The 19,473-nt window shown below is 34.2% G+C and overlaps 4 protein-coding genes across 4 annotated transcripts; 3 read left to right on the top strand and 1 right to left on the bottom strand.

Moving 5' to 3' along the window:
* The first annotated feature begins 55 nt into the window (after positions 1-55).
* Positions 56-1,454, top strand: LOC123014270 (protein arginine methyltransferase NDUFAF7 homolog, mitochondrial). The gene is made up of 2 exons (XM_044413297.1): positions 56-823; positions 875-1,454. Exons 1-2 carry the CDS (start codon positions 123-125, stop codon positions 1,410-1,412), a joined length of 1,239 nt encoding a protein of 412 aa, XP_044269232.1. The 5' UTR covers positions 56-122; the 3' UTR covers positions 1,413-1,454.
* Positions 1,455-1,544: 90 nt separating this feature from the next.
* On the top strand, positions 1,545-2,697 carry LOC123014271 (viral IAP-associated factor homolog). Its single transcript, XM_044413298.1, has 5 exons — positions 1,545-1,697; positions 1,754-1,886; positions 1,941-2,169; positions 2,219-2,427; positions 2,482-2,697. Exons 1-5 carry the CDS (start codon positions 1,692-1,694, stop codon positions 2,595-2,597), a joined length of 693 nt encoding a protein of 230 aa, XP_044269233.1. The 5' UTR covers positions 1,545-1,691; the 3' UTR covers positions 2,598-2,697.
* A 65-nt stretch (positions 2,698-2,762) lies between these two features.
* On the top strand, positions 2,763-18,848 carry LOC123014566 (maternal embryonic leucine zipper kinase-like). Its single transcript, XM_044413741.1, has 8 exons — positions 2,763-3,141; positions 3,192-3,374; positions 3,428-3,688; positions 4,293-4,905; positions 10,964-11,015; positions 11,367-11,514; positions 11,991-12,094; positions 18,370-18,848. Exons 1-8 carry the CDS (start codon positions 2,920-2,922, stop codon positions 18,746-18,748), a joined length of 1,962 nt encoding a protein of 653 aa, XP_044269676.1. The 5' UTR covers positions 2,763-2,919; the 3' UTR covers positions 18,749-18,848.
* On the bottom strand, positions 3,735-8,761 carry LOC123014565 (elongation factor-like GTPase 1). Its single transcript, XM_044413740.1, has 2 exons — positions 8,669-8,761; positions 3,735-8,578 (listed from the first exon to the last, which is right to left on the bottom strand). The coding sequence occupies exon 2, from the start codon at positions 8,575-8,577 to the stop codon at positions 5,590-5,592; it is 2,988 nt and encodes a 995-aa protein (XP_044269675.1). The 5' UTR covers position 8,578; positions 8,669-8,761; the 3' UTR covers positions 3,735-5,589.
* Positions 18,849-19,473: the final 625 nt, after the last annotated feature.

Raw genomic sequence — 19,473 nt, 5'->3', positions numbered from 1 at the left:
GACATAACTGAAATATAAACAAATTGTATATTTTGCACAAAACAAAATATTGCCCCATTTCAACTACTGTCACTTTGCCAAGAATGAGGTTATAGATTGAAAATTTTAAAAATTGAAGAAAAATGTTTCGAATACGGCGTTGCACTCGTATTATAAAATCTCTTCGGTCATATTACACTGTCAAGAGTAACGAAGCCCCGAAAGATCCTCACCAAGTAGCTAAACAGATTTACTCAAAAATTAAAGCGACTGGCCCTATAACAGTTGCTGAATACATGAAAGAAGTGTTAATTAATCCCTTAGGTGGTTACTATATGCACAGAGACGTGTTTGGTGAATCAGGGGATTTTATTACATCTCCAGAACTCAATCAAATGTTTGGTGAAATGATCGCAATTTGGTTTTTAAATGAATGGTCCAAAGTGGGGTCTCCTAAACCAATTCAAATTGTTGAATTAGGGCCAGGACGAGGCACATTAAGTCAGGATTTGTTGCGAGTATTCGACCATTTTGGGGCGCTTCAGAGTGCCAGTTTACATTTGGTTGAAGTTAGTCCTGTCTTGAGTGATATGCAAGCAAGAAGATTGTGCATTCAATCTGATAATATTATCGATAAAAAATCTGTGATACATAGACAAGGGATTAGTCATCAAGGAATTCCCGTAAAATGGTACAGGCAACTAGAGGATGTTCCTAATTGTTTCACTTTGTTGGTAGCTCATGAATTTTTTGACGCTTTGCCTATACATAAGTTCCAAAAAACTAAAGACGGTTATAGGGAGATTTTAATTGACATAGATCCTTGTAAAGAATATTCGTTTAGGTATTTAGTTATGTCTCAAACAGTACCAAATAATATTTAATATTTTTTTAGATATATTATAGCGAGAGAGGAAACCCCATCTTCAAAACTTTATATAAGATCAAACGAGACTCGTGAACACTTTGAAATATCGCCTGAAAGTCTTGTTTTAATCAAAAAAATTGCTGAAAGATTAGAAATAGATGGTGGTTTAGCCCTGATTGCTGATTATGGTCATAATGGTAGCGGCACTGACACCTTTAGAGCGTTCAAAAAGCACAAACTACATGATCCTTTAGTCGAACCGGGAACTGCTGATCTCACAGCAGATGTAGATTTTGAGGCACTTTCAAAAAGCGCTACTGAAGCTGGAGGAGTGATCACTTTTGGACCTACTACTCAGCGAGATTTCTTACTCAAAATGGGAATTGAACATAGGTTCAAGGCATTAAAGCAAAATGCAAAACCGGAGCAAATAGATGGCTTAGAGTTTGGATACAAAATGATGACTGAAAGTAATCAAATGGGCGAACGTTTCAAATTTTTAGCACTTTTACCTGCTGTTTTGGAGAAACTACTGAAAAAATATTCAGTTGCAGGTTTTCATTAACGTGTTTTATATTAAATAAAAAAATGAGAACGAAGTTTTAAATTTGGCGCTCTTTAATGTCCCCATTCAAAAACTATCTAACTGAGATAGCGACTATGGTTATCTCTGTTTAATATGAAAGGTAAACTGAGATAAGAACAAATGGACGTGACTGAAAAACATCGGATGTGTCATCCTAGCCTACTACAAATTTCCTTTTTTGTAAAGTAGTCACATGTAGAGCTTCAAGAGTAAATAATTTAAAATTTTGATATTTTTGACTCAAGTAAAACAACAAAAATGCAGGTTTATACATAGATGTGGTGTTTTCTGGGTAATTTTTAATAAGAAATTAATTTTAGGATCCAAATGAGGACACAGAATGGAATGATGTTCTTAGAAGTAAGGGAATTATTCCTCCTAAGAAAGAAAAAGAGATAACAGAAGATCAAATTGTATCTATGTTAGAAGACACTATTGAACAAAAAACCTCAAGTAATTTAAGTTTAATTCAAGAATAAACTTTTATTTACATTTGTTTATTTTTAGCTGGTAAAGATTTTTCAGAGTTAGATGTTGATGAACTAGATGAGTTGGAAGATTCTGAAGATGAAGCTGTTCTTCTTGAGTACAGAAATAAAAGGATAGCTGAAATGAAAGCTCTGGCTGAAAAAGCAAAATTTGGCTCAGTAGGTGAAATTTCAGCTCAAGATTATGTGCAAGAAGTAAATAAAGCTGGTGAAGGAATTTGGGTTGTTTTACATTTATATAAACAAGGGTAAGATTGAAGATTTGTAATTTTATTTAATAATACATTTGATTTTCAGAATACCACTTTGTGCTTTAATTAATGAATATATGAAGCAACTAGCCGCTAAATACCCAGCTGTTAAGTTTCTGAAATCAATTTCAACAACTTGTATACCAAATTATCCTGACAAAAACTTGCCCACTCTCTTTGTGTACTTTGAAGGGGAATTAAAATCGCAAATTGTGGGTCCTGTGGAACTTAGAGGTCCAAATTTGAGCCAAGATGGTATGGCAATTTAATTTTAAGTTTATGGACGTTAATTAAACGATTATTTTCCAGAATTTGAATTTTTAATTGGAAAAACAGGTGCTATTGAGACCAGTATTAAAGAAGACCCAAGGCCAAAAATCAAAGATAAAATGTTTGCAGATTTGGCTAATACCAATGATTGGTAAAGTGGCAATAGTATTTTTATCTACTAAACGAATTTTGTAATAATATTATTATTTATTGCTGTTGCTTTATTGAATAAATGAGTTTGTTGGTCTTTCGAAATATTGGTGTTTTGAACTAGTGCAACTCCTACACTAGTGACCTCTATCTATTTGACAGTTGTCAAAACAATTCGAATTCAAATGCAGAAAATTCGTTAAAATGTTTGCAAATTTTTTAACAAAAACATGTGTGTAATTTGAGAAATAATTTGTGCAACTGTCCATTTTTGTGTAATTGAGGAAATAAAATAGTCGGAAAACAATTGTTTGATAAGTAGTTAAAATGGTGAGATACGCTGAACTGAAGGGCTTGTATGAGGTTGAAAAGACTATAGGCTGTGGAGGATTTGCAAAAGTTAAGTTAGCAACTCATGTAGCAACAGGGGAAAAAGTTGCAATTAAAATAATGAATAAGACTGGACTTGGTGATGACTTACCAAGAGTCAAATTAGAACTAAAAGCTCTGAAGTCGTTCTCACACCAACATATTTGTAAACTGTATCAAGTAATTAACAAGCAAAAAGTGTATATTCTTTGCTAATTGTCGCATTTTAGGTAATTGAATCGGAAACGCACTTTTTCATTGTCATTGAATACTGCTCAGGGGGTGAACTTTTTGACCACATTGTTGAAAAAAGCCGGTTAAGTGAATCTGAAAGTCGCACTTTTTTCAGGCAAATTGTATCAGGGGTGGCGTATTTGCACAATCTGGGGTATGCACACAGAGACCTAAAACCAGTAAGCATTTTTTTTCAACTTTTGCGAGTAGATAAGTAATGAATTAATTGCAGGAGAACGTCCTTCTAGACAAAGATCAGAATTTAAAACTTATTGATTTTGGTTTATGTGCTCGCCCTGAAGGGGGCATGGGAAGCCCTCTATACACATCATGTGGCTCTCCAACTTACGCAGCCCCTGAGTTAGTCCTAGGAAAGAAATATTTGGGGCCTGAAGTGGACGTCTGGGCTATGGGGGTCCTACTCTATGCTCTTCTAGTCGGGGCTTTGCCGTTTGATGACATAAACATTGATAGCTTGTATAAAAAAATTCTGGTGAGTTGAGTAATGAAATTTATTATCTTAATCAGGTACATAGAATTCTGGTTTTGGTAAAAAATTAATTACTATTACATATTCTACAATATTAAAAGGTCCAATGTGTTGTTTGTGTAAGGACCAGTGCATTCCAAGTTTATTATACAACCGGTTATTTTCTGATTTTAATGTATTATGTAACGACTTTATAGTTCTCTTATTAAAATAAATCACCGGACACATTGAACAGCCCAGAGTGCAACAAAACGTGAAGCAACCACAGAAAAACCAAATGAAATTGTTGATGATATTTCTTTTTAACACCTTATTAATGAGAAAAATCGTTAAAGCATATTCTTCTGGGGCCACTTTCATCCTCAATCGGCTTGGTATTGCGGGGCTAAAGTGGTTGTTGAGGCCAAAGAGGGTCACGTGACCGTTTCCTTTCAGTAAAATCGGTTCGATGCTTTGCAAAATTGTGCTGTAGACACTTTCTGAACTACTGGAATCTGGCGGTTGCATTTTACAAACTTACTTGGTGACATTTTTCATACGTAAAAGTTGCATTTTGTGTCAGATCTGCTTGTCATTGTCAAAAAATAATGTGTGATAATTTTTTCAGAGTGGCAAATACGCGGAGCCCCCTTTCCTGTCTCCCGAAAGCAAACGCCTCATTAGTTGCATGCTCCAAGTGGACCCCAAAAAACGCATCACCGTTCAAGAACTCCTCTCACACCGTTGGCTTACGTTGGGTATTCTCGATCCAGTCGATTACAATTCAATAGATTTGAAAAAGTACGACAAAGATTGTGTCGATGTTATGGCATCGTATTACAACGTAAACCCCGAAAGAATGTGGCGCCATTTGAAAAAATGGAAATATGATTATCACACCGCCACGTATTTTTTGCTACTTTCGAGAAAAAAACGAGGGGCTGTTTTGAGACTGTTATCTCTTTCGGGACAGTTACACTTGAAAATGAGGTTAGAGGAGACACCGCGAAAAGAGAGGCCACAATTAAAACCCTTGGTGATAACTCAAGAACAGCGGTTGGGTATTAAAGAGGATCAGACACCGTACTATGACTGTATTGAGAATATCGAAAATTGCAAACCTGCGAAAAATGAAAACATTGATAGTCCGAATGTGTTCCTTGAACCTGAGAAGCCCTCAAGTGTACGAAAACCTCAAAAGAGGGTGAGGAGCCCCACTTTGGGAGAGGAAAGTTCGCCAGGTACGATTTTTGATATTTTACTACACTCGTGCAATAAGAAGTTCCCAAATCTATTTCCACTATGTTTTCAGTGTCACAAGAACATCAAACATTTATTCTCTTGTTTCCATTCTTTCTGGTTTATATGTTTTTCTTCCATTTCATATATTTTTTTAGTGTTAAGCGGCAATATGCAAATTTTTGATCACATTTTATGTTTATTTAACTTTAGTTGTCTTTGTTTTGTTCTTTTATCTTTAATTTTATTCCAAGCTGTGACGTTAGATTATTCCATTTCCTTTTTTTCCTTTAAGTTATAAATTTTTATTCGACAATTTGCCTTCTTGGGTGATAATTTTTCGTCTTCAGTTTTATTCAATTTTGTATTTGTTGTATAAAATGTTCCCAATGTCCAAGATTACATCATTTTGTTGTTTTCTTTTATGTTGTTGTGAAATAATTGTTTTATTTCGTTTTGTAGTGCATTTTTTATCATAATTATGTCCAACTATCTTCTTTTCAAAAATATCACTTTACTTTTTATTTTTTGATTCGATATATGTACGTATTTTATTTCAAACCCAATAATTTTAATCGTTCTAAAAATTCGACATTCCCAAATACCAACCGTTCCCCTGCCCACAAAAACAAACAAAATCATATTTTACGAAAATATTTATTCATGTTTCTGTTTTACTTTGATTTCTATTTTTTCTTATTGAGCGTCCTCTGTTTTTCCCCATGCACGACCACCTGTTCCTCCACGTGCAACCCTTTCCGTTTTCTTATCGCTTTTCTCAGTTTGGTAGCCCTGATTGCCGATTCCACATTTACGTCTTCCTCATCTTCATCGTCTTCCACCGGTTCGTAAAACGGATCGCCATCTATGATTTCAAAATGGCTGAACTTCAAAGTCGGAATCGCTTGTCCAGAGGTCGTTTTTCTCATTTCGTTAGCAAAACCCGTACTTTCGACAACCGGAATTTGGGCTTTGACGAGGAAGCTTTTCTCTTGTTCGTCCATTCCGACGGCGTCCAAAACCTTCCCATGTCGTTTACTCACGACTGAATAGACTTTTCCTAAAATATTTGTGTTGACTTGAATACTCGTCGTAAACATCGGTTCCATGAGTCTTTGTTGTTGTTTTTCGAAAGCTTCGCGAAAAGCCGAACTTAAAGTGGATTCGATATTTACACTGGTTTTGGTTGTTCCATCCAAAATTTCGTCATGGATAACTTCAAAATTTTTGATTAGGAAAACACAGTTCTTCAATGGCTCTTCACATAGAGGGCCGGCTTTGCAACACGAATTAAAGGCGTTTACTACAAAGTGATCGAAACACGACCGCACATCTTTCTCATCTAAAGTTTCGAAAATATTCCTGGAGTAATCACTAGTTCCGTTGATTAACAAATTTATACTGTCCGACATGCGCCCAACACTCCATATGTTATTTTTTATTTTAGTCCAAATACCTTTGCACGAATCGAAAACCCCACTCAATTGTTCTCTCACATGTTTAAGTGAGAGATTAGTGGTGTCACTTTTAAATATTTTTAAACTAGGTGGCTTCAAATCTTCAGGTTTTGACTCGCGTTTGGCGAACAATTCGAATCCGTTGGTTTGTTGGTGTTCTTCAACTGAATTCAACAATTTATAATTCTTTTCGATTTCATTGGCTATAACGTCTGGTAAAGCGACTACAACTACGGTTAAGCGAATCTGGGCCAATTCTACTATTACCGAATTCTCCAAATCTTTCTTAAAGTCATTTTTGTTGCTTCCATGAGTTACAGTTTCTCTCAAAGAGACCATCGGACTAGAGACGTTGATTTCAATTTTGGCAAATTTCGTAGTCAGGTCTTCTAGACATTTAGCGAGATGTACGTCTCCTGCTGTTAATAAAACATACTCTCCTGACTCTTCGATTACGACTTGGACGCAAGAATCGCTTTGCATTAATACCCGCAAGCCCTGTCTTAAAATTGGAACGTCTTTAGGATTGACCGGTTCGATGGAATTTCGTACTATGGGAGGCTGCGAAGGGTGTTCAATAAATGGTACACAATGTAAACTGGCCGACAAAGTTGCTGTGCGAACTATAGCCGACTCAAGGCCCCCTATACCACATACATTACCGGCGGTTATCTCATCAACTAGAACCAATTCGCGACCAAAAAGCATATAAAGTTCTTTAATTTTCACCAACTGGGCATGCTTGACACTTGTTTTCTGTTCTTCAGGGACGTATTGAGGTGACAAAACATAAATCTCTTGACCTGTTTTAAGACAACCGGTGAATACTCGCGCTAAAGCAATTATAGAAAATTCATCCTGAAGTTTCTCTTCTTCAGTGTTATTTTTCTCTTCCGATTTATCATTCGTGTGGTTAGCTTGTTCGCTGTCCTGTTTTGGTTCAGTATTTTTAGGTCTCGGCTTCGGGATAAAAACTTTAGGTTTATTTTGTGACAAATTCTTATTGTCGACGCAAAACATCTTCGAAACATATGCAGTACAAGGTGTTGAATCGTCAGATGAACACGATTTGAAAATTGTTATTAATTTTTCGAGGCAATTTTTGTGAAACTCATTTTCGCAAAATTTATTAAAATCAAGGAGATATTTAATTCTCTCTGCACCCATATTTGACGGTGGTGAAATAATTTTCATACATTGGTGTAAAATGATTTCTGCTAAGGGGCTCCAGGCTTGCATTATGGCCTTTACTTGGATTTTCGGGTCCGTATGGTTCATTTCTCGTGTCAAGTTGGTAATGTTCAATTTCTGAGCAATAGTATTAACTTTGTCCTTCTGCATTTGTAACACTATAGTCGAGTAGATGTGAAATATCGTTTTTATACACAGCTGGACAAATAAGTTCGTTTTGCCTTTTTCTATCGCTCCTAATTTAATTGTGTTTGTTTTACCGTCGACGTAGGCATCAAAATTCCACAATTTCGTATTTAGCGAGTCCAGGGTTTCACTTTTTATAGTATTGATAAACATGGAAGATATTTGTTTGGTGGTAAAGCCCCAACCGTCGATGGCACTTGCAAAAATCACGTTTCCGACATCAGGTGAAAATAAAAGTCCGGTATCTTCAATATCGATGTCGGAATTGCAATATTCGTATTGGTAAAGTTCTGCAACTATCGCATTGCAGTTCTCAATCGCGTGTAAAATCGACTGGAAAATGTCGTTCACTTCCTTGTGCAACTCCACAATTAATTTATCAATTTTATTTAAAATTAATATCATTTTACACCGTTCTGTAAACGCCTGTTTGATGGCTTCGCGTGTTTGTACGCACACACCTTCCACTAAATCGACTACAATTAGAGCCCCATCGCAGACGCGTAGGGCTGCGCCCACCTCTGACGAAAAATCAATATGTCCAGGTGTATCAATTAAATTCAACAAAAGCGGCTTTTCTTCTTTCGTATCTTCATCTTCTACTAAATTTATCAAAGAAACTGCACTACTTTTCATGGTAATTCCACGCTCTTGCTCATCCAGTCGATCATCCAAATATCTGACTAGACCAGCCATGCGTTTGCTTACTAAACGATTTGTGGCTAGCAAAGAATCCGCGATTGTAGTCTTGCCATGGTCCACGTGTGCCAAAATGCATACATTTCGTATGCAGGATGTGTTGTTCATGCATTCTTGGAGGACTTCGAGTGGGGCACCCATGCTGAAAAAAATAATTTTTGAAGGTTTTGTGGGGGTGGCACGAGGTTAGGTGTATTCACCAGGGGGGCCGTTGTCGTTTTAAAAAACTTACTTTAGTGAAATCGTGGTTAAAAACGATGAAATGTGTAGAAAATGACAAGGGATAAATTGAGGTTATGTCACATTTCATGCAGTGACGCAGCTGTCAGAAATAAAGGAGGTTTAGAGCGAAGTTACGTTAAATAAAGGCAAGTTTACACGCTACCCAATATGTTGCAATTGATTGAAATTTTACAATTAGCGTCTGTAATTAATTTTTGCATATTTTGTAATATTCTGCCAGCATTTAATATTGTGCATCAGTTTACAACCCGGTTTATACGTCACGATGAATTATTTTTGAATTTCTAATTATTTTTTTGTCCTAAAATGTGATTTTAACATGCCTTTTAAAAATGTTAAATTGCTTACTAAAAATTTGTATCAACTTACTATATTACATCGTTAATCGCCAATTAAAAATGCGAAAAAAGAGGTTTCAAGAAGAAAGAATAAAATTGTTAAATGTGACTAAAGATGCAAAAACATGGGCGGCAGTACAAAGTGGTTGTATAAAATAGTTGCAGGCGTTAAACAATTGTTTTAGAGTTAACTTTGATAAAATTCTTTCAGAAATTAAGTCAAAAAAGCTTTAACAATCGAAATATTACTGCTGATTTAGGCGAGAGGTTTAGTCATTTTTTTGTGTGGAGGTTTATTTTTTACCACAAGATAAGTCTACTAAAAGTATACATATTTTAATTTGTGATTTTAACTTTATTTTAAAAACTACTTGTCACTATAAATAAATAAATAATAAATATCAAATAATTTATATTAAATCAAGGAAAAACAAATTTTATGTTATTTAATGTAATTCTAACAAAAACCTACGACGCTAAAATGTTTTCTGAAAAAAATGTAGGAAAAATTGTGAAGAGGTTAATCAGTATTTCGTTAAAATAATAAATGTTGAAACGGATCTAAATTTGGGGCATCTTTTATAATCAAAGAAAACTGTTAAGAATAATAATTAGGTTTAATTCAGTTTTTTTTTAAGCAAGCAATTTGTAATAATATTATATAACATTCTAAAATAATTTAGAATGTAGCTGTATGTACTTTATATTTTATTCAAAACAGAAACGAAAATTTTACAGTATGTCCCCGGATTGAGTTTACAAGAGGAAACAAATTTTTATCTTTGATTTTACGCCAAAACTGCAAAGGAAAAAAAGTTTTTGCTTTACTTGAAACCAGCAAATCTGTAATTAAAACTTTATTATTCTAACTCAGTAGAAAGAAAAGTTCACTTTTCTCTGCTTTTTAAGTCTTATCACATTGACGGTTTTAATTATTTGACAACTTTATGTCACTTTGACAAATAATTTATTAATTAAATAATGATAGTTCTTGTTAAAAATGACTTTGGTTTTTACCTTAAAGCTGTTTCTTTGACTTGCTGTTTATTAAAATTATGTTTTTCACAAACATTTTTGTTATTTAACTTGCGTAAACCCATTTGCAAAGTCATTTTTAACAAGAACTATCATTATTTAATTAATAAATTATTTGTCAAACTGACATAAAGTTGTCAAATAATTAAAACCGGCAATGTGATAGGACTTAAAAAGCAGAGAAAAATGAACTTTTCTTTCCACTGAGTTAGAATAATGAAGTTTTAATTACAGATTTGCTGGTTTCAAGTAAAGCAAAAACTTTTTTTTCTTTGCAGTTTTAGCGTAAAATCAAAGATATTTTTTGTCCTCTTGTAAACTCAATCCGGGGACATACTGTATAACGTTAATTATGATATTTTTGACTTACATTTGCTCTATTTTACATAGGTATTCTCAAAAATATACGGTCTGGTGATAACTTTTCTCAAAGAAGTAATAAATTAACTCTTCAAGCTCTGTTGGTGTCTTAAACAAATCTTACCCCGAGGTAATTTAATTGCATAAATCCCGGGTAAACAGCAAATACATCACGAAACAGTCGACAGCAAAGTAGTTAAAACTTTAAATGACTGCATCTTAGTATAGTCTTAAGAGTGCAGATGTGTTTATCAGTGTCCAGTTCTTCAAGGGCTGTTACCTCCTTCTTTATGGCTTAAAAGTCTTAAATTAGTTCAACTTTGCACAAGTGTTCTAAGCACTAATAAGAAAGTGCCGGAAAATATCGTCGAAGCAGTTGGTAAAGTGGTCTCTGGGGTGGCATCGCTCACCCGACCCACGTTAAAATATCACCGTTTTAACTTTGTTACAACGCGACCCTTTATGATGTTGCTGTTATAGCAGCACTATAAAAGCGAATGGGATTTATCCTCTTCCATCAAGTTTCAATTCGATCTTATTTGAATTTTCAGTGCCCAGCAAAAAATCAGCAACGGAGAGATCCACGCCGAAAACTCCAGAAAGGTGAGTCGAAAAATTGCTCACTAACGAGGCGAATTTTTGCCGACTAATTGGCATACCGGACTTGCGTTTGTCTCCCTGATTAAGCGTTCCGACCATGGTAATTGAAGCAGTAAAGTGTCGAGTATATGGAGTGTAGGGGTTGTAAACAAGGGGTTGAACGTGCTTGGTGAACCTGCACGCGGTTACTGCCTCGATGGCCGGACATGTTTACCAGCTTTGATTATCATAAACATCGGTTTCCGGTCCGTTTGGATGGCACGATTTGTGTACTTGTGTGAAAACTGGCCAAGGACGAATCGGGGGGACATTTACTACCACGAATTTATTTTATCGATTCATAATTTGTTGTAGAAAGAGGTCTGCCTCAAATTCTGAAACTCCGGGATCGGCTAGGAGGGTTTTGGGAAGTATAGAGCGGTCGTTGCATAAAGTACGACATGTGCTCACACCGAGGAAAAATTCAGAAGATCCTAACCAACCGGTGATTTTGAGCACCAAGGTAGAGTATTCGCAATTAAAAACAATTATTTCTTGGTCGAATTTCTTTTTCGGTTGGTCGGAATTTACAAGAAATTGTCTTTAAACAAATAGAAAAAATGCGATTTGAATAAAAATGAAATTTTTCATCTTGTTATATTTTTTGTTGTAATTTTAAGAAATATGTGTTTTATAAATCAATTTCTTTGAAAATATTTTCGCCTTTATGAGTGGTAAAAAGTGTACTTAACAAAGGTGGGAATTTTTGCCGAGTGTTGGTGATGTATTGTCTCATTAAAGCCTCAGGTTAGACAACTTCATTTTAGTCTTTCATGTGAGCACCGCTTTGGCCATAAGTTATACCATAATGGCGTTCCGAAAGAATTACAAGAATAACTAAAATTCAATGAATATCTGAACGGCCATAGCTTCATTACTTGCAGCCAATACTCCCAGCCCATAATTTAGAAACTTAAGTAGATACTTAATTTTTTCTAGGATTTGTGTAACGTCTCGACTACTCAATGCAACGATCCCGAATACGTAATTACCGAGCTTTCGAAAGCTTTCCAGAAGAAAGGCTTTGAATGCGTCCGCAAAGGGTAAGTCCGCGCAAATAAATAAAGACGTTCTAATAACAAGCTTATGAAAAACAGCTCCAGTTAATAGACGTTGCAATTTTCACACACATCTAAAAACGGCACGGAGCAAGTTGACCGCTTAAAATGATACATATGCACATAATATGCATTAATTTAGCCTCGGGCCGTTCGGTCAGAAAGTGGTAACATCTTTTTCTTGATGTTTAGTAATTTACGACCCTCAATAACCGATATTTCAACAAGCAATTAGCATACCAGCGGCTAAACGAATGCCTCAAACGTCTCATAATTCATACGCTAATCAGTTTTACTAACACTTAATTAGTTATTTGGTAAATAACATATTTCGTACTTAATCAAAATCGACAAGGGGATTTTTTTGCACGAAAATTAGCCTACACCTACGAGGTGCGAACGAATAATCAGTAAAGAGATGATGACCTAAGGCCGTTTGCCGGTTTGCGAAATAATCCAGCAATAATTTATTTATAACGAGTTACGCATTTTGCATTTTGGATGATAGTGAGGGATTGGAACAATCAATTTGTATAAACGTCCTAATTACCATTTTTCTATAATACATACAGATTGAACAAAAAGTTTAAACCCAAGCGTTAATTACAAAGTTGGAGTACAGTGTTCCAATTATAGGAGTCACTTTACTTTTATCAAATTGTAATATTTTTTGTTTCTTTTATGGGACAGAAGTCTGAGGCTTTTTTAAATTTCGGATAGATGATGATTTTACTTTTATTCAAAATTTGTTTATTGTTCAATGCGGAACGGTTGTTGTTTCTATTTTTGGTAATAATCTTTTTTTTGTTTAAGGCCAAAATTTTACGTTTTTTGAGCTAAGAGAGGAAATTTTCTGAAGATTTTTTTTATTTAAACTTAACATTAAGCTGTTTTTCTCAATTAAATTTGATGTATAATATTTTTTTCTCGAACTGGTGCTATGCACCAACTAATTACTGAAATATTTTTATAAATGAACGATACTTTTTAGAATTAGCTTTATTATAGTTTATTATTGTTCTCGTAGCGCATCGTAATGAAATGAAATTTTATGAAAATGAAAGGTTATTGTTATGTCTTTCTCGACAAAAGTTAAGTTTTAATAGTAATATAATTGCAGTAAGATGATCACATTTTTTAGTATGTACATACTTACTTGACTTACTTCATGTGATGAATACAGGGTGATTCAGAAAAATAATGAGCCTTATGTCACTCTGATAACAGTGCAGAGAACGATCATTAGTGATAGAGAAATTAGAGAAGTCTTTTCGGTGTAAACCCAATACAAAATGTATGAAAGAATGAAACATTAAAAGTAGGCAAATAGTTTTTTTATACAAAATCATTAGTGCTGTACAATTTGGCCGACCAAACCGGCCCTAAAATTTAACCAGGTTAATTAGTTCATCAGCCAATTAGTTAAACCAAATTAACCGGTTAAATCAATTAACTAGTTATTATTAAATTAATTAAACGGTTAACTGATTAACCAGTTAAATGTTAATCGGTTAAACAATAAATTCATATTTTTCCATATACTAAAGTAGAAATTATTATTAAATCATATATTTATAATATATTTACCTTAAAAATATGAATGTTCTGTTTAACCGATTAACCATTTAACTGGTTAATTGTTAACCGTTTAACTAATTTAACCGATTAACTAGTTAATTGATTTAACTGGTTAATTCGGATTAACTAATTGGCTGATGAACTAATTAATCTGGTTAAATTTTATGGCCGGTTTGGTCAGCCAAATTATACAGCACTAAAAATCATAAATTGCATTCAGAGCAACATAAGATAACTTGGACTACAAATGAAAATTGTAATTAAAATTAAATAAAAACGTAAATGAAATTTGTTTTTTGGGTTGAACTGCCAGAACGTCGGGCTTATTATCTTATCTGAATCACCCTGTATAAAGCCAAAAACGCTTGATTGCTTACTTTTTGTTCTTCTTGTATATGTCGTAGTCATTGGGCGTAATGCGTCATTCCGCGGAAAGCCTAGTCTTTGGCCGTACTGCCAGCAAACGCTGTAATCAAATGAATATTCCTTTGTTTGACTGAAATTTTACGTCATTTCAGGGATTGCCTACTTAATTCTCGTCAAACAAAGTAACCGGTTAAAACATTACATGTTACAGCGTTTGACGAAAGTGTATTTAGTCATTTGCTGAAAGCTTGAAATTTTATTGTGTAGTATTTCGGGCCGTAACATTTAGTAATTGTTGGACTTTTCTTATTCAAAATGTATCATAAGAGTTTGTTTTATGACAAATTAAATGAATATTATTTGAAAAACAAAGATGCCAAAAAACCGTGGAATTATGAAGTAATGAAGGAGGTAAAAGACTTCTAACCTCGAAATACACCTTTATTTCAGTATGTACATATTTTAGGCTGCAAAAGATATTTCTTAAGAATATATTTTTATTTTTGTTTAATTTACCTGAAGGCAAAAAATACATTTTTAACTGTTGTTTAGGTCATGTACTTACCGTTTTTTGTATGATTTTATAATATTATATGTTTACATTATTCCAAATAAACGAAACAAATATTTTGCTACAATAAAAATGTTTTAGTTTTTTTTCTTTTATTTTCTTCTACCAAAAATTTACATTTCTACAGAAAGTATCAAACATTTCAAGATTTTTCAGCAAATGACTAAATACACTTTCGTCAAACGCTGTAACATGTAGTGGTTTAACTGGTTACTTTGTTTGACGAGAATTAAGTAGGCAATCCCTGAAATGACGTAAAATTTCAGTCAAACAAAGGAATATTCATTTGATTACAGCGTTTGCCGGCAGTACGGCCAAAGACTAGGCTTTCCGCGGAATGACGCATTACGCGCAATGACTACGACATATACATAATGTATGTTGTACATACAGTTACGGCCGTTGAAAGCTAAGTTACTTTGACAAATTCAAAATTTTGTTGTAAAATGCCTTAAATCGGAAGTTTCTAAAATGTCATTCAAATAATACGAATGAGTGTCGTAGAGTAGAAAACTTTACTTCAAAACAATGAACTTAAATTTTGTAGACAGAAATACCTAATATTTTATTGCAACACCATTCGAATCCGAAAAATTAAAACTCATATTGTCATCGTTGATGAAAACCTATTTATACTTTATAAATTTTTAAAATAGCAAATAGTATGCTAAAAGTCAATGACTTAGATTTCAAGGACCGCATTTGTACATACCTGTACATACTTTTTATGTATTTTTTTTTGAAACGGTGTTAATAGTTTTTCGGATATTTTTGTGTAGTTTCATCGTGATTTGTTAGGAATGAATGGATAAAAATGGTACGTTTAGAATGCGATTTTGGGGCGGGCCCTTCGTGGGTGTGTGGTCGCTTCCCCTTGTCTCGCCGTTAACTAGAAAGCCGTCAGGAATTAATTAACGTCATAAAATTTTAATAACGATCCATAATGATTACGAGTGGCATCGTTTCCGGAATAATCTCACATAAACTGAGTAAATTTATCGTTATCACAAATAAAAGAGATACATTTCAGATAATATGCAATTGTGGTGATATTACGGCTATCTAGTCCGATATTTACCGTAGAATTTCGATAAAAAGAAGAGAAACCGCCGACTGACCAAACGGTAGCACTCATTTGGTATTTCATTGACGACTAGTCTTAAAAATGAATGTCTATCTCGCTTCCTCGCATCAAATCGAACAAATCACGGATTATTCAAAGAACTGAAAATGCACGGGAGACCGGAAATCATATCAACCGCCGATTTACGTGATTCAATGCGATCGAATGAATGCCAGGTTTTTTCGAGAAATCTCGAGTCATCAGACTATAAGGACCTCAGATGTTGTGACATTTAATTACTTGAGACGGTTTACTTTACATAGAGCTTCAGGCCGACAAATTCCTTTTTCTAATGACATAATTCATTCATTCGAGTCTACAATCAGATCGCAGACCTTGTAGCTTATTCAAATTAATTTTAGTTCTCCGGATTTTAGCCTACAGGTCTAATAATATTTTAATTGATTTCTACCAGTATCTAATTTCTCCGCAAGCGAATTTCACTATTTCACTTCGTTTCCTGCTATCGAATCAAAAAAAAACAAAAGTTGTAATACCCGGATTTAAAAAAATAAACAAGGAACAAATCGCTGAAGTACAATCTATGCAGTTTACCCTAGGTTAAGACTCGTTTAGTTGTTAAACAAGGACTACAGATGCGTTCCCATGCATAAATTACGTCCACTTTGGTCTGAACTGAACTGCTGTCCATTCAGAACTTCAACAGAACATTGGATTTATTCGAACGGAATTACAACATTTCCAGTTCACAAACGTTTAACTTTGTTAAAATTTAACGTTGGTTTTGTTTTTTTTTGTAGGTAATTTGAATTATGCTATTACGTTTTTTGTTTTTAAATACTCGCCTTGTAGCAGCTACTTTAAACTTTTCTAAGATTAGAACACGTTAAGAATTACCGTGTAACACGCATTTATCTACGATAAAGTGTCATTTACGTCAAACTTATTTAATGAGAAACGAGAGATTTTTTGTATTTAAAAACTGATTGCTATTCTAATTAAAACACGAAAAAATATACAGGGTGTCAATTTTAAAACTTGCAATAGCCAATATCTCTAGAACTAAAAAAGTTATTGAGAATCACTCAAAACCGTTTTGGTGGTTTTTAGGGGGAATCAAAATGACATGGTAAGGACGCTCCTCCACCCACCCTTTAAGCCACAGCCACCTTAAGTTGAAAATTTTAAATGGCAAGACCCTACTTGCGATACATTGTTGGAAAGCCCATAACAAGTGCTTTTCAAAAATGTCATACAACAGCCTATTTGGTAAAATCATTTTTCCAATTATTCAAAAACGAAGACGTTAAATTTTCATTTTTTTATTATATTTAAAGGTGGGTGGAGGTGTGTCACTTATCATGTCATTTTAATTCCCCCTAGGAACCACCAAAACGGTTTTGAGTGATTATTAATAACTTTTTCAGTAAGTTTTAAAATTGACACAGTGTATGTTTTGTACTGAAAATTACAATTTTTTGATTGTTGAAGTTACAATTTTTTTATGACATATCAAGGGTACACAGGCTGTTTCAGAACTGACGCTCCAGAGAAAAATGCCATGTAAGGTAAGGTAAAATTTCGAAATTTTGGGAGTTTAAATTTTGCATTTGTTTATTCTGTTTATTTCTGTTGGAAAAATAATTTTCAAGGTTTTTTTTTGCTGCAGGCTATTAGAAGAGAAAACAAGGAAGCTATATCCTAAATTGTAACTATGGTTATTGACGTTATTTTATGGCTTTTATTGGCGAAATTTTTGTACCTTCTCTAAATAATTATGAAAAAACATATACAAGATTATCAGTAACACTAAATAGACCGAATTTTACGGCACGAAGCGAAGCTGAGTGCTGCATTGGAGGTCCAAGACCTGAAAAATAAAACAGCGCACGTGTATCGAACAACATTTTTCATGATCGTCATCGAAATTTGATAAAAAACGTGAATTTATTGAAAATTTTGAGGTTAATTTTGACAGATGTCAAATATAAATTAATAAATTTCTATATTTAGTTATATACCACTTTCCACCTTATGCATCTAAGGGAACTCATAAAAAACATTTTTTCCATGTTCTTTCTTATTCGGAATTTTTCCCTGAAACGCGAGTTCTGTAACACCCTTTATCTAATTTACAGGGAATCTCAACTATTTTCTTTTAATGGATAGATGAATTAAGATTTCAATTTTTTATAGTTTTGTAGGATTTTTCATGTACAAACTTAAAAAATCGTAGGCATTCAGAGAAATTCTTCTTTGGAACAGTCAGCAGATGGTTTTTTCTCTTTCGATTCGTAACTCTGGCTGAAAATTGCGTTTTGTAGTAAATTAACGTCACCTTTATCTCAGTGAGGTGTTAATTGATATGCCGCCAATGCGAAGAACCATTAGTCCGGCCTCCGGATCGTTTTACTATTCAGTCCATGTGTCCTCTCTAGAGTCTCTAGATGACGGACGAACCGACGTGATCTGCTCGTATCGGTGCGTCTCTTACACGGAATAGATACACGAAGATAGCGAGACCGTGATGGCATTTGCTAATCGTTTGCGATTCCACAACCAGCGTCGCATAATTAGCTTTTAAATTAGGTGTTAACATTCTTCGCGAATATTTCACGATAAAAACGAACAAGAAGTTTAAGCACGAAACTGAAATTTCAGATTCACTTTGAGGGGCAAAGTGGAGGCGAATGTGTTGCATCCCTGCAACGGATGTTCTTTCGAATTGGAAATTTGCTATTTGCCTCCTTTGGGGGTGATTACATCGCGGTCGCAAAGCTGCGATACTCCACCCAGATCGATTTTGAAAAATGGGCCGATGAGTTTTGGTACTCCGACGAGTGTGGGTGCGTCTGTGACGACTCCTTCGTCCTATAAGAAGAACAAAAAATTGGAGGTGGGGAAGGAAAGGCATTTTGGGTTTATTGGGATCAAGAGGAAGCGTCTCAAAGGCGACTCTTGGTGTTACAAGAAGGTTTGTGAAGAGGTTTTAGCGGTCACTACAAAGGATTTGAGACAAGTGACCGAGTCGGCAGTGTGATTTTGGTTGAGGAATAATTATCATTTTTTATTTTATTTATATTCTGCAATGTGGATGTACTTAATTTCTTATATAATAAATAAATTTATTTAGTGGAAGTGTACAAGGTGTTTTATTTGATTTTTTGTTGAAAGTTTGGTGATTGTTGTGAAATTATTTTTTTCGGGTATTTGAAGGTAAGTAAGTAATCGCTTTTGCGGTATTTTTATAATTGGTGTATTTTATAATTACTGTCACCTTTTTGGTTAATTATTGCATTGTCGTGTTAAAAAATTAGCCCATTTTTTTTTAATTAAAACCACAAGCAGTTCTTGAATTATTGTGAAATCTGTAGTTGATTTCTAGTAAATTGTTTATTTCCTCAACGTTGTTTACCGAAATTAAAAATAATAAAAATGTTTTATTGTTTTCTAAACAATAAAACCATGCAAATTGGTTCTTTCACAACGTAATAATTTGAGTTGTTTGTACAGGGTGTTTCAAGTGTATAAAAATTAATGACTGAAGAGGAGAGCACTCGTAAAAGAAACAGAAACCGTTCTTGATAATTACGACCGTGATCGGTATTATGTATTATCGGGTGTAATATGTACCATTCAGTTTAATTAACGCATAAACCAACTGACCGATATGTTAATACTAATGACCGTAAAATTAATAACAACCGGAATTATTAGGCTAATGAACGAGCTTTAATCATGACATAGGTTACCATTAAGTATTCT

This window comes from Tribolium madens, unplaced genomic scaffold (assembly GCF_015345945.1).
Source record: "Tribolium madens isolate multiple individuals breed KSU strain unplaced genomic scaffold, Tmad_KSU_1.1 Scaffold_97;HRSCAF=244;Tcas5.2_LG3a, whole genome shotgun sequence".
Classification (NCBI taxonomy): Eukaryota; Metazoa; Arthropoda; class Insecta; order Coleoptera; family Tenebrionidae; genus Tribolium; species Tribolium madens.
This window is presented reverse-complemented; position numbering and strand designations above follow the sequence as displayed.

Bases quoted from the DNA above. Each gene is read 5' to 3' on its own strand.
- LOC123014566 (XM_044413741.1), top strand. From the start codon at position 2,920: ATGGTGAGATACGCTGAACTGAAGGGCTTGTATGAGGTTGAAAAGACT. The intron at 3,375-3,427 runs GTAAGCATTTTT...AATTAATTGCAG, and splicing joins CACACAGAGACCTAAAACCA to GAGAACGTCCTTCTAGACAA. The intron at 11,515-11,990 runs GTAGAGTATTCG...AATTTTTTCTAG, and splicing joins CGGTGATTTTGAGCACCAAG to GATTTGTGTAACGTCTCGAC.
- LOC123014271 (XM_044413298.1), top strand. The intron at 1,887-1,940 runs GTAATTTAAGTT...GTTTATTTTTAG, and splicing joins TATTGAACAAAAAACCTCAA to CTGGTAAAGATTTTTCAGAG. The intron at 2,428-2,481 runs GTATGGCAATTT...ATTATTTTCCAG, and splicing joins TCCAAATTTGAGCCAAGATG to AATTTGAATTTTTAATTGGA.
- LOC123014565 (XM_044413740.1), bottom strand. From the start codon at position 8,577: ATGGGTGCCCCACTCGAAGTCCTCCAAGAATGCATGAACAACACATCC.
- LOC123014270 (XM_044413297.1), top strand. From the start codon at position 123: ATGTTTCGAATACGGCGTTGCACTCGTATTATAAAATCTCTTCGGTCA. The intron at 824-874 runs GTATTTAGTTAT...ATATTTTTTTAG, and splicing joins TGTAAAGAATATTCGTTTAG to ATATATTATAGCGAGAGAGG.